Below are 14,787 nucleotides of genomic sequence, written 5' to 3'. Positions count from 1 at the left end.
TGCAAGAGACAAAATAGAGCAGCAGAGACTGTAGAACACAGATAGACGGGAGGTGCACAGAAATAACCTGACAACAACAAAGCAGCTGCACACAACAAGCAAGAGCAATTTAGTCCTGGAATAAAACGCTATTCTCCCGCCGCTGTATCTCTTTGGGTATGGACACAATCATTTTGAAATATAATTGCATGAAGTGTACACTACAACTGCTCCGTTTCAGACGGATCGATAAATGCTCTCACATGAAAGCACATACATGTACACAAAACCCACGCTCGGCTGACCACTCCTCAACACTCTGACACACTTAAAGGGTTTAACCCCATCTACGGCGGTGCTGCTGTGTACTGCTCCTGCTGTGCTGTGCGGCCTCAAGTGAGTGCTATTGATCCTAATAGTGAGGGGAATGGAGCAGCTTATCCATTAAGGCCGAGTGAGTCTGTCTCCTGGATTCTGCTCGCTGCAGACGGAGTGGAACGGACAAATGACTGGGAGGAGAAAGACACAGGTGGGAGACAGGGAGGGGAGGAGGAGAGAGGGAAATGATGCTGTATGACTTCTGGACAGTGGCGAGGAGAGGATGAGTGCTAGTTTGGAAGAGAAGGGAAATAAGTGAGGAAAGAAGGAGTTTAAAGGGTGATTATAGGTGTCTACAGTGTCCATAGATCTTAGGTACAAAGGGAGAAAGTTCTAAAGTTCAGGAGCCACAACTTCAAAAGCAGGGCTGCGCAATTAATCAAAATTTTAGTAGTGATTAAGATTTTGGCTCCTAACAATTTCGACGGCGATCACAAAAACAATGTCATTGAGAAAAAAAGATTATTTTGCACTTTACGTGCAAGTGAACTCTTATTTTGGGTAACACTTTATTTGAAGGGGTGTGCGTAAGACTGACTTGACACCGTCATTATTATGACATGACACCTGTCATGAACATGATGGAGTCTCTTTGAGTGTTCATGACTGTTGTCATTAAGTGTCATTTGGTAAATTATGACACTTTTAATGCAAAGTTAGCATTGTCCGAGATGTCTTTGTCACGACAACTTGACATTAATGAAGACAACGATCTCTCTGTTATGACAACTTGACATTAAGCAAGACAGTACAACCTGTCGATGTCTTTGTAATGACAACTTCAGAATCAGAATCAGAAAGGGTTTTATTGCCAAGTACATTTTTAACACATACAAGGAATTTGTTTTGGTGTTGTTGGTGCACGTCACACATTCTCTAGATGGAATATTAAACAATATAAGTATAGGTATAAATAATATAAGTCTAAGTATATGTACACAGTATGTATTACATTAAATGAAAAAAATAAAGATAGAAATAAAAAAATAAATAAAGAGCAAAGAGCATTACAGCAGAGAGAGAACAGTGGCATGAAGAGCCAGGGGTGGAGAGTCAGGGTGGTTTCCGGGCCTTGTTAATAAGGCTAGTGGCGGAGGGGAAAAAGCTGTTCATGTGACGTGAGGTTTTGGTCCTGATGGACCTCAGCCTCCTGCCAGAGGGGAGTGGCTCAAAGAGTTTGTGTCCGGGGTACGCTTCAGAGTCCTGGTGGCGTATAGTTCCTGGAGCGGCGGCAGATTGCAGCCAATCACCTTCTCCGCAGACCGAAGGACATGCTGCAGCCTGCCCTTGTCCTTGGCAGTGGCAGCAGCGTACCAGATGGTGATGGACGATGTGAGGATGGACTCAATGATGGCTGTGTAGAAGTGCACCATCATTGTCTTTGGTAGGTTGAATTTCTTCAGCTGCCGCAGGAAGTACATCCTCTGTTGATGTTCAGCTCCCACTTGAGGTCCTGGGAGATGGTAGTTCCCAGGAAGCGGAAAGACTCTACAGTGTCAATTGTGGAGCCACAGAAGGTGATGGGGGCAGGTGGGGCTGGGTTCTTCCTGAAGTCCACAACCATCTCCACTGTCTTTAGAGCGTTGAGCTCTAGATTGTTTTGCTTGCACCAGGTCACCAGGTGGTCAGCCTCCCACCTGTAGGCGGACTCGTCTCCATCAGAGATGACTCCGATGAGGGAGGTGTCGTCCGCAAACTTCAGAAGCTTGACAGACTGGTGACTGGAGGTGCAGCTGTTGGTGTACAGGGAGAAGAACAGAGGAGAAAGAACGCAGCCCTGGGGTGATCCGGTGCTGATGGTCTGTGAGTTGGAGACGTGTTTCCCCAGCATCACATGCTGCTTCCTGTCAGACAGGAAGTCAGTGATCCACCTGCAGGTGGAGTCAGGCACGCCTAGCTGGGAGAGCTTCTCCTGAAGCAGAGCCAGGATGATGGTATTGAAGGCAGAGCTGAAGTCCAAAAACAGGATCCTTTAAGGAGGGCATTGGTGGGGGGGCCCAGGACCCTGTTGAGGTGGTGGAGGTGAAGGTGATGCACAGTGGCTGTAGCTGTAGGGAGGTGTTGTGGGGAATGGTGTCAGGACTGTCCTTTTGACTTTCAAATCGACAGTAGAACTCGTTCAGGTCGTTGGCTAGGTGTCGGTCATTGAAGGAGCTTATAGGTGGTGATCTGCCTAAAGGGTCTTATAGACTAGACGCAGCCCAGCTGGCGCGTGCAAATGTGACGCCATGGGATCACCGTAACTATTTATACCCGCTGCAGTCTTCTCCTGAACAGCGGTGGCGCTAATGAGCAAATGCTACCGACGTTGCTCTTTCTACAGACTAGAAGAAGAAGAAAAAGGTAAACAACGGCAGAACTGGCAGCAGCATTGCCGTCAATGCTTCGATTTGATTCGATGACCTACTTCGTCGGATCAAGCCTTTCATTCGCCATAAAAGAACTCATCTTAACCCAGTAAGTTTACAAGACAGACTTGCAGTCACTGTGAGAGTCCTTGGCATCCGGTTTTCGGCGAACTCGTTCAGGCTCCTGTTTCCGCTTTGTTGCGCGCCGCTGAAAAAAAAAGAGCCGTGCGCGACCTCTGCTCAGCGCCATAAATCGGGCGCCGGCAGGATATTACGTCATTTTGACGTCACAATGGCGCGCGCCACCCTGGATGCATCCAGTATAATTCTCGCTTAAGTCCTTTCCAGACAGTCGCAGAGTCGTTAGCTGAGAACTGGCGTTGGAGCTTCTTAGAGTACCGATGTTTAGCCTCCTTCACTGCCTTGCTAAACTTGTATTTCGACTCTTTAAATCTGTCTTTGTCCCCACTCCTGAATGCGTCTTCCTTAGCCAGCCTTAACCTTCTGAGTTTGGCTGTGAACCAGGGTTTGTCATTGTTGTAACTCACCCTGGTACTTGATGGAACACAGCAGTCCTCACAGAAGCTGATGTATGATGTCACAGCCTCTGTGTACTCATCCAGACTGTTGGTATATAGCAGTCCTGAACACATCCCAGTCAGTAGAATCCAAACACGACTGGAGATCCTCCACAGGCTCACTGGTCCACTTCCTTGATGTCCTCACTACAGGTTTGCAGAGCTTTAGTTTCTGCCTGTAGGCGGGGATCAGGTGAACCATGACGTGGTCAGAGTGTCCAAGTGCAGCACGGGGGACGGCATGATAAGCATCCCTGACTGTGGTGTAACAGTGATCCAGAATGTTCTCCTCTCTGGTCGGGCATTTAAAATGCTGTCTATATTTAGGGAGATCGTGAGTGAGGTTCCCTTTATTAAAGTCACCAAGGACAATAACTATTGAATCCGGGTTGGTCTGCTCCACGCATAGTATCTGGTCGGCGAGCATGCGCTGCGCGTCCTGCACGTTGGCCTGCGGTGAGATGTAAACACCGACCAGAATCAATGAAGCAAACTCACGGGTCTAGGTTATGTTACTTGACATTAACCTAGACAACATAACCTGTCATAAATATGTCATGACAGGCTAAATTATCAAACTTTAAGAAACTATTTAGCGTTATGTGTTAACATTACATTAAACTGTCATTAAGAGGTTGGTTTTTACATTGGCTGTCATGAGAGCATTATAATTGTGTCATGAATATTTTTCCTTGACCTCAAGTGAAGTGAAACAATTTGAACCTGTCATGAAGATTGATTTTATCATCAAATGCTTATATGACGGTGTCATGAATAATATCCATAACCTCAAGTAAAGTGGAACCATTTGGACTTGTCATTAAGATTAGTTATAAGTTATAAGACCAGTTTGACGATTTATTGAATTTTGAACGGATAACGTTAGCTTTAGGCTAACTTTTCTTGTTGCTAAAACTAGCTTACGGCAGCTTACTAAAGTAAGCGCTAGCTGTAGTTAGCTGCCGTTAGCTAATGAATTCAGTTAGCTGTACGGCTGTTAAATTAGTTGACTCAGCCCAGGGCTGCTAAGAGCCAAACCCGGAAAGAAAACCCTCTCGGTAGTGTATTCTTAGTCGTAAAACTGCATTGTGTCTCAAATCGCGCACTTCTGTACTTACACTAGCTAGTTTAAGTACATAGTGCGTTCACAACATGACAGGTTGTATTGTCTTGTTTAATGTCAAGTTGTCATGACAAAGACATCTCAGACAATGCTAACTTTGCATTAAAAGTGTCATAATTTACTGAATGACACTTAATGACAACAGTCATGAACACTCAAAGTGACTCCATCATGTTCATGACAGGTGTTATGTCATAATAAGGACGGTGTCATGTCAGTCTTATGCACACCCCTTCAAATAAAGTGAATGAAAAAAAAATTGATACCGGAAAAGTATTAAGGGAAATTTCGCTGTTTAAGGTGTTTTCACACAGATTGTTTGGATATAATAGATGAGCTGACAGGACACACACTCAAACACACACAAACAAACCATGATGGATTCATATTTTTCTTCAGCATCCTTCTCATGGTTTCAAATCACTTTTCTTTCTCCACAGCACTTAGGACACACATGTGTACTTGCACACAGACATTAATAAACCACACACTAGTAACACACACTCCAATCACTGCTTTAAATCAATGGCCAATCTCACTCAACACACTCCCCTATGATTCATTTTCTTTTAGCAGATGTGTTATGGGTAGGAAATGGAAGGAAACCCATCACATTTAGCCCCGGGACAAGTCAAGCCCCCTGGATCATGACGTCTTACTAACCATTAACTGAGCAGTCTTTTTCTTTTTTTAAACAGAGAGCGGGCAGTTCACCCCACTGAGTATTTTCTTATTTCAGTAAGACAGAGTGAAGGCCTGCAGGGATACAGAGATGCCAGAAGAGGTTCTGGCTCCATTTGATCCAAAGCTGACTGGAGTACAGCACTTCCTCAGGCTGAGGTTACCAGCAGTGAGTGAGAAACTCCCATCAGAGAAGTATGTATGTAGAAGGTACCCACCCACTGCCTAAGTCTGTGATTTAGGATACTGTGGTCTACCTTGTCAAAAGCTGCACTAAGATCCAATAGTACTACACCACAGTATTCTCCCGCATCACCATACATCATGATATAATTTAAGACTCTAAGAAGAGTTGTTTTTTTTTTGAGTGCAACTGATGGAGTTTTCATATTCCGTTACTTCATTACAAATTGCAGGAAATACAATCAAGTCACTCAAAAGTCCATTCATTTCTCATGGAGTTTAATAATCAGAAAAGGTATAGAGTCAACAAGATAAGAATACTTAACCACCACAGCTGGACCTGTTACACTTTTATGCAGTTTTCCAACGTTTTCAGGAACTGTGGTTTAAAGTGGATGAGAGTTTGATGTCATCCAATTGCTTCCTAATAAGCACTTGCTAGCAAATTATTTCGACTCATCAAAACTCTGCCCCATTACGCAGGGTTAGAGGTAAAGCATGCACAGAGATAAATACATACTTTAAGTGTTCCGAATATTCAGAGATTATTAGCACCTTCTGTGCTGCAGCGTGGCATATATTTAAAAAGTAAACAAGCAGCTAGAATGTCTGCAGTGTGGAAAGGACAGCAGAGCATTAACCTTTTGTAATCTCTGAAACGTGTCTAGAGGTCATGGTAACAGCTGTTTTTCATACGAGTAATATGGTAAGACATTTTAAAGCTCTTTTTAAGCAAATACATATAGTATACATCATACCCCTGTTTAGCTCCAGCGTGTGATTGTCTATTTTTGGAACATCTTGTCCCGATTTCTGAGACTGTTTCTCTTGATAAATAGGTTGTTGTTTTTTTAACTGACGGTATCAGTGGTCAAGTCCTCAAACTATGTGTTGACCAAATAGTGCCAGTGTTCACAATAATATTCAACCTGTCCACTATCATTCCTGTGCCCAAGAAAACAGGACCAGCCTGGCTGAATGACTGCAGCCCAGTGGCACTCACCTCTGTGTGTGCGTTGAACAACTCAAGGATTACATCTGCTCCTCACTACCCAGCAGAGTGGACTCATTACCGTTTGCTTAGTGTCCCAACCGGTCAATGGAAGACCCCATGAAACACATTCTCCACACCACCCTTTCTCACGTGGAAAAGAAAGGAACCTATGTGAGATTGCTGTTCATTGACTACAGTTTAGCGTTAACACATATGATTCCCTCCAGGCTCGTCACAAAGCTCAAAGACCTGGGATTCAACACCTCACAATCATACACATTTACTACATCACTGGAATTGTGTCTTATATAATTGAATGTGACAAATAAAATTAATGACTTCCTATTTAGGCACAGCTTAATCGGTCGATGGTCTTTGGTCTGTGTTAGTTGTCTAATGTTGCTGTGAAAACTCAATCAATGTGCTTGATTGATTGCCAGAGCTGTTAATATTTTGCATTCAACGTAACATGACCCAACTTTGTAGCAGTATTTCAAATTGCAAGTATCTGATAGTGCTCCTCTGACCTGTGGAGTTCCTCAAGGGTCAATCCTTGGACCTCTCTTTTTCCTCTCTACATACTTTCCATAGGGCACATTATTATTTTTCATTCGTCATTTTGGCTATGTCTCTTATCATAATCATGGCCCATGTAGGCCATATGGTGAACTTCTTTGATGGAATACTTACATTCCCTTTCTCCATAGTGAACTTCTATGATATGTAACTTGTTTAATTCCAGTGAATGACAATTAAATATCTGTGTGTCACAGATGGAGGCCAACAGATTACGTGGGATATATACGCAAATATATGGCTTCATCTCCCACAACTCCTGACACAAGATCAATGCTTTTTTGTACAGTACCAAAACCCACTGGTACATAGAGGACAAAGAAAGAGAGTGGGAGAAAGAGGAGGGAGAATGATGTTCATGGAGAGAAAGAAAGAAAAGTATAGGAATAGACGAAGGACACAAGTCAATGAGGAAACGAAAGCTGTTGATCAAAGAATGATTGCGTTGCCGTTTGTAACCTTGAGGTGTCGCGTCAATTAAAATGAAAGAATTTATGAGGCCAGATTAGAGAGAAAGAATTAGAGTAGGGAGGACCAGAGGAAGAGATACAGTACCCTATTACGCTGTGCTGAAAAACATTGTCAGACAGACGTCGCTACACAATGCGAGCTTCGCTTCTTTCCTCTCATCCAAGAGAGAAAGGTGAGGACAAAACTCTAAACTACAAATTGACAGCAGATGAAGATAGGAGGAAATACGAAGAAAAGTAATTAAAATACAAAAAAAGACATAGCCTGGGTCTAACAAGAGTACTTGCAGCGCCTCGGGTGCAACTGTCTCAGTGCATTCACAGGAACACATTACAAATCAATAGTGTGATACTGGCATTTGAGGTTTGGAGAGGAGAGTGTGTTCTCTAATTAAAAACTACCCAAAGGGGCTATCTCCTGCTATGTAACAAGTCATTCTCCTCCTCCCACTCTAACATCCATCAAATCCTCTCTCTCCGTACCCCACACCCCCCTTCTGCCTGGCCTTGAATGAGGTTTTAACAAACTCAGAGAGAAAGAGCTGATTTGGGAATAGACTAGAAAATGGGAACAGACAGAGAGGTAATGAGCTTAGCCACTGTACAATCATGCTGTATTTGTGGGGCAATGTGTGAAACAATAACATGCAAAAGATGCTGAAACTTAAAACATAACACAGGTGTTTAAGTATATGTGCTAGGTGTATTCATATCTGAGCTTTAGTGAGCAACATTATCAATCAACAAAGTGATTGCTTCATCGTCAACATGTTTACATGTTGTGCCTGTAATTAGTGTGAGCAAGTTTACGTACTGTATGCATGCATGTGCGTTGTGTGTGCGTGTGTGTGTGTGTGTGTGTGTGTGTGTGTGTGTGTGTGTGTGTGTGTGTGTGTGTGTGTGTGTGTGTGTGTGTGTGTGTGTGTGTGTGTACAGACTAATCAGGGTTTAGGTAAAGTAAACAAGTAAACTGTGGTGGATTCTCACTTGTAAACCTGTGCAATTATGCTTTAGTTATGGAAAGAATTTAAATTAGTAGCTGATTTTGTACAGTGTTTGCTAATAAATGTGTCCAGGAGATCTTGTACAACCTGGTACATGCTGAATCAAAATGTCATTGAAACTATGGTTATAATTTGGCTTGGCGGCGCCCAAATTGCCAAATTCGAGGTTTCAAAACGGCAGTCCACAAACTAATGGGTTGCTACGGCTGCTACGTCCATTTTGTTTAACAGTCTATGATACATACAGTATGTGTTTGGCATTTCTTTGTGTATGCAAAGTACAGTATGTGACACTCACTCCACTGGGGGGTTGGCGTCCTCAGCTTTTGTCTCAAAGAAGCGCAGCACTTCCTCACTCTGAGAGATCTGAGGGGGAAGTCGCACCAGCGCCTAAAGAGAGAGACAGAGAGAGAATGTGGGGATAAAGAGACGGCAGCCTACAGTAGATTGATTAGTCCAGTTCTTAACTTGTTTCATTTTCAAGTATCTAAAAGCTGCACTTATCAATGCTTTTGATATTAACAAGAAATCCAATGCTGTGTGTATGTTGTAACCATCAGAGAGTTCTCACTCAACTCTGCAGTTCCCCTTTAACTTTACGGAGCCTTTTAGAACTAATTGATTGAACTTGTTTTTTGAAAAGCATTTCTAAATAGCCTCATTTCTAGATGCAGCAGACAGCTGTTTCCAGAGAGAAAGTTCCAATAAACTCACTGTATTCTACCTGCCCAGCAACATGCATACTAAGGCTACATCCACACTACTATGTTTTTGTTTAAAAACGAATATGTTTTGCTATGTTTATTCCTCAAGTCCACACTACTCCGGCGTTTCCGAGCCCCTAATACGGAGACATTTGGAAACACTGTTGCCCCCGTTTTGGTTTGCAAACTCAGTCAGTCTTATCGTTAGGTAGGCTTACATACCTTTCAGTAACCTCGTCGTCGCTCCAAGCTAATAAATCCCTGGTCTTATTTTTCACCATTGTTGTTCTTTCGCCAAAGTATTGTTTATACATCCATGATTTTCAACCACAAAATAATAGGGGTGGGAATCTCTTGGCACCTCACGATTCGATTCCGATTCAGAGGCCAACGATTCGATTCTAAACCGATTACCAATGCAACAATTTTTTTATATACATTTCCATGCATGATTTTTAAAAATATACATATAAATCTGAGTTTGCTACTCAGAGTTTGCTAATCACTTCCTAGCCAAAGCAGCTACACAAAGCTTAGATTTTGACATATACAGTATTTGTCACACACAAGTTTTAATGAAATGTTTTGTCTACTGAGGTTTTTATTTTGTAGTCATTCCATGCTTAAACATGCTTGTGTTAGTCACCTTCTCTCCCAGTAATCTCCCATGTCAGAGGCTCAGTCATGTTTAAAGGTGGTTCATTGGCTTCTTAGAACATGAAGGTGTCAGATGTGATAAAGTAGATGAACAGCCTATATGTGTTTTGCCTAATTATTTTATGTATGTCTTATTAGATCATGTGTATATATACAAAATTCTTTTTTTTTTTTCCTTTTGGCCATTTTTGTGTGTTTTTTTTTCTGCACTCTTGCCTAAACTCAGTTTAGGCAAAAAGTAACTAAGTTGTTGTCCATTATCCCATCCTCTTTCAGTCACTCTGTTTTCTGATTTGTACTTGTTGGAGACAGTAACTTTTAAATAAAAATCAACACATTTAAAAAAAAAAAATATATATATATATATATATATATATATATATATATATATATATATATATATATATATATATATATATATATATTTATTTATTTATTTTTTTAAATCGATTAACTTATTTGAATCGAGAATCGAATCGTTCTAGAGAGAATCGCATTACCAGACAGGTTAATATGGATAGAGATTAGTTCTGCTACGGAGCTAAAATGCTTGTGTGGACAGAGATCGTTTTTGTTTCAAAACGCCATTTAAAAATGAAAAACTGCTGGAGTCCAAAACAGAGCTATGAGGAGAGTAAATATCAGATTTGCATTAATCAGGTAGCCAGAAAAATGACTCGGAATGAATGGTAATATTGCTCTGTGTGTGCTGAATAGCCAATTGTTTGCAAGCACAACAACTGTATAAGGGCCCTGACACACCAACCAGACGGGCCGACCGTCAGCAGAAAAGCCAGTCGGACTGATCAGTCGGGTCCCTGAGGTCCAAAAAATGCCTCAGAACACACTGAGGCGACGCCGACTTGAGCGTACGCTCTGCGCGTGCGTGAAACGTAATACGTCTCCATACCAGCAGGCGGCGCTGCTCTGTATTGTTTCCATTAACAGTCTGATTACTTACCAGAAAATGAAAACCGGCAGCAGATTGGACGAACGCGTCACGTGGTTCTTTTTTCTCCGGAAATTCACAGCCAGACTGTCATGGCGGCTTGTTCAGAATACGATCTCATATTGTACTAAAATAGTTCACCGAAATGTGTTTCTGAAAACATTTTAAGCGAGAAATAGGCCATGCAGTTGCTGAATCTGTCTTCATTTCAGATTGACAAAGGTCAGTTTAAAAGATTTTCGTCAGATTTTGAGAGGCTCATCCGCTCCCCATTTCCGGGTGAGTCCCGACTGCCCTATCTCCAACTGAACATGTTGGGTCGGCCCAAATGAAGGCCGACGGCTCCTCGGACGGCCGACGGCACGGGACACACCGAACAGACTCGAGTCACCGACCTCGCCAGACGGTCTGACGGCAGATTATCGGGCTGGTGTGTCTTCTCTCTAAGGTGTTAATATGTCAATGATATTTTTAGGGCTGCAACTAACAATTCTTTTCACCGTTGATTAATCTGTCAATTATTTTCTCGATTATTCGATTAGTTGTTTGGTTTATAAAATGTCAGAAAATGGTAAAAAAAAATGTGGATCAGTGTTTCCCAAAGCCCAAGATGACATCCTCAAATGTCTTGTTTTATCCACATCTCAAAGATATTCAGTTCACTGTCACAGAGGAGAGAAGAAACCAGACAATATTCTATTTACAGTAAAGGTAGAATCAGAGAATAACTTTTTTTGAATTACTTACTTTTTTTTCATAACAAATGACTCAAACCGATCAATCAATAATGATAATCAATTATCAAAATAGTTGGAGATTAATTTAATAGTTGACAACTAATGGGTTAATCGATTAATCTTTGCAGTTCTGGATGTGTTTACAGCTTGTTCCACTGCCTCCAAGAGGCCAAGCTGTAAACAAAAAAACATCAACTAATGCAGCTTTAAAGATCTTTCATTACTTTAAATTAATGGGTTTTCTGGGAGAATTGTATAACAATCCATGTATGATACACCTCAATATAATTAAGGAGAATCATATAGACTTTGGGCTTTTTTGTAAAATAATTTTGTCTCGGTGCGCAAAAGTAATTGGTTACACGTCCATCCAAAAGGCAAATAACCATCTTTCCTCCACTGTATGTTCATTGACCAGTCCCTCCAGGATTTCGCAATATCGCGATCGCGCCAATTCACACAAATTCAACCAATCACCGTGACTTTGGTGCGACTCGCAATTTTGACCAATCACCGCAACTTTTCCGTAAATTTGACCAATAACCAGAGTTTCCCGCGACTTCAAGCAATCCCAGCAATCTCACGTGCCAGGCTTTACGTCAGTATAATGTGACTCTGAGAGCCACTGACCAAGCGGGAGTGAGAGAGAGCTGGTTTCAGATATGAAGACGAGACTCGAACATCTCACATTTACCAATAAAACGTACAGCGAAAGACCGCACAAAACATTTCAGACCTCCCTGCCTGTATACATTTTAACATCAATGTACGCTGTAACGTTTTTTCACTCTAAAGTCAGCGGCTGCTGTTTCAATCCTGTCGGCTGTCTGCAGCGGGCGGGGCTGCTCAGTTCCCCCCGCTACTGACGTGCGCACACACACAAACACACACACACACACACACACACGGTGGATGCAGGAAAAACCGGAGATGAGACGACACAATGACCTAAATTGACAAGTCACTGACAACGAATGCGGTTCCATCCGTCTTTCTAGATGCTGCACCAACAGCTACTGATGAACAGGTAATAACTTTCTGTAGGCTACTCTAGCTAATAAAGCTAGCCCCTTTCATAACGTTAGCCTAGCTGCTACTGATAGATTGAGACTGACAACGTTAGTGGAACGTTACTGTTCAATGCATTGTGGAGAGTGACAACGTAGGTAGGTACGGTAGATACCTGGCTGGGCTAACCGCTAACTTTAGGTAATTACTGACAGAAACGTCATGTAAGCTCGGACAGTTTACATGCAAATTGCTAGCTTGTGCGCTTTCATGTACCGGTAACGTTATGTGAGTTATAGCCTGGCAGAGTGGAATTAGTTGGAGCTCACAGCAGCAGGTAAATAAACTTGTGTGATTGTCATGTAAACCGGCTTTCTCAGTAGCCTAGGTAATATCACTCCGCCGCTGCTGTAGCCTATGCTACCAACTACAGGGAACAAAGTATAACTATTGCAATGCGATGCAAGGGTAGTTTTAATTCTAACGTTATTCTATCAACAGACATTTACGTCGATAGCCTGGCATTATAATTTATTTGCCTCGGGTGTACTGTGGAGTGGGTAAAACTGCTTTTAATGGCAGGCTAGCAGATACTGTTGACTTGCGCTAGCCTAGCACCAGCGAACTCTGCAACTGGAAGGACTGGATGAAAAGTGTTGAAAACTGTCTCCACTGATAAATAACACACTGGCTAACTTGGAAATGAGGTCCTATGTCCAAAATTCTGAACCACCCCTTTAAATCCACCAGCCATTTTCATATTATACCAACATTTGCAGCATCCTGAGCCTTCTTGGTAAGGTTACTAGGAAAACTCAGCCCAGAGTAGTTTTATTCTCCCCGAAACAAGTTTCCTTTTTTATTTTTTAAAGAACTATACAAAAAAAAAAATGCAACTTTTTTTGCAACTTTCACTGTCTCTCGCAACTTCATTGCAACAAATACACAAAAGACATCGCAACTTTTATCGCAATTTTTTTACAAAAGCTTTACAAAAATCAGGCATTTTGGGCCGCAACAATCTCAAAAAAGGCCGCGAAATCCTGGAGGGACTGATTGACAAAGCCACACTGCAGTCAAAAAGAGGATCATATGTCTGAATAACCATCTATATTTAATGATCTGGCCAGCGTCAACCAAAGGAATAGCTCATGTACATTACCGGGGTGCTGGACCATGAATATAGGCGACGACATATGTACAGCATAGGCTTTTGATTTAAATGGGCACAGGCTAACTTCATATTTCATTCATCGGATCCTATATTATTGAAAGAGCCCTGTGGTTGTGACTGAAGAGGCTGTATCTCACAGTGCGCCCACAGCTGGCTGGTCTCCGCATCCTGCAATCTCCAGAGAGCAGATCCTTTGAGAACACTGAGTAATTACTCTTCCTCTGTGTTGTTTGCCTCATAAACAGAATGCAGGAAGTAAACAGTGCGGCACACTCCAGTACTGGGCAAAGAAACAGGCCCAGCTATAGCAACCGTAAACATTAGAGCGCTTCGGGTTATTTGGGTAATGAGGAAGCCTTTGCCTCTGTGCTGAGCTCAAGATCAGGTTAATTTCAGATGTGTGTACATTGTTTTTGGTTTGTAAACTTCTTTTGGTCCCAATTACTGAGCTGATATGTGGCTAACCTTCCCTAATGCAGGCCAACGATACTGCTCCCTAATTGTGTGTGTAGGGACAAGAGCTCATATTTGATTTTATGCACGCTCTTCCTACTGCTAGTGTGGCTTTGTGCCAAGGGGAAGGAAGGAAGTGTGGAGGGCATGACGGAGGAAAGGATCTGAATCCGGCATAAATTAAAAAAAACTAATAAGAGAGGGAACAGGACGTGATAAGGCGAATCTCCCTTGAACAAGAGAATGATACTTTCAAGGTTTCTTTATTTGGACGGGAACTTTCTTTACTTAGTGTATCAGGGGATATGGTCGTTAGTGAGTGTGACTTTGAAATAATGGAAGAGCTCCAAGTTTGTCTATAACATTTCCCCACCAAGCCGAGCCCTTCATAGCCTCAGAAAACTGTGTCAGAGCACATTACAGACTCTTCAGACTTCTCAGAATAGCTCAGATGACCAGCTCTTCACTGCGAGGAAACTTTTCCCTGTCCGCAATTGTGTCTAAGTCCCACGTGCCACGTTTAAAGTATGTGAAAGGACGGTATGGTCCGTGACCTTTGACCCCTCACAGGCTGGGGGACATTCCCAGCAGTCAGATGGGGACTGAAGGATGTTTACAGTAAAGGCCTCTTTACCCTGCAGTAGTCGTCGATGAAACGCAGCCGCTTCATGGCCACGTCTCGCACATGACTCCTCCGGAACAGGATTTTGCCTGGAGGGGAGGAAAAGGAGAAAGGAAAAACATGAACATGTGGGAGGAGGTGAAGTAAAACAAGAGGAAAAGTGTGATGA

The 14,787-nt window shown here is 42.4% G+C and overlaps 1 protein-coding gene across 3 annotated transcripts in view; it reads right to left on the bottom strand.

The window, feature by feature from the left end:
* Positions 1–14,787, bottom strand: part of sh3pxd2aa (SH3 and PX domains 2Aa) — a 139,340-nt gene that overhangs the window by 82,109 nt on the left and 42,444 nt on the right. For all 3 annotated transcript variants that reach the window (XM_031284629.2, XM_031284630.2, XM_031284631.2), the window contains exons 4-5: positions 14,631–14,707; positions 8,613–8,704 (exon numbers count right to left, since the gene is read on the bottom strand). In XM_031284629.2, coding sequence (XP_031140489.1) covers positions 8,613–8,704; positions 14,631–14,707 — 169 coding nt within the window. The remainder of the gene's footprint in view (positions 1–8,612; positions 8,705–14,630; positions 14,708–14,787) is intronic.

This window comes from Sander lucioperca, chromosome 4 (assembly GCF_008315115.2).
Source record: "Sander lucioperca isolate FBNREF2018 chromosome 4, SLUC_FBN_1.2, whole genome shotgun sequence".
Taxonomy (NCBI): Eukaryota; Metazoa; Chordata; class Actinopteri; order Perciformes; family Percidae; genus Sander; species Sander lucioperca.
Note: the sequence above shows the minus strand (reverse complement) of the source record. Positions and strands in the feature narration are given on the sequence as shown.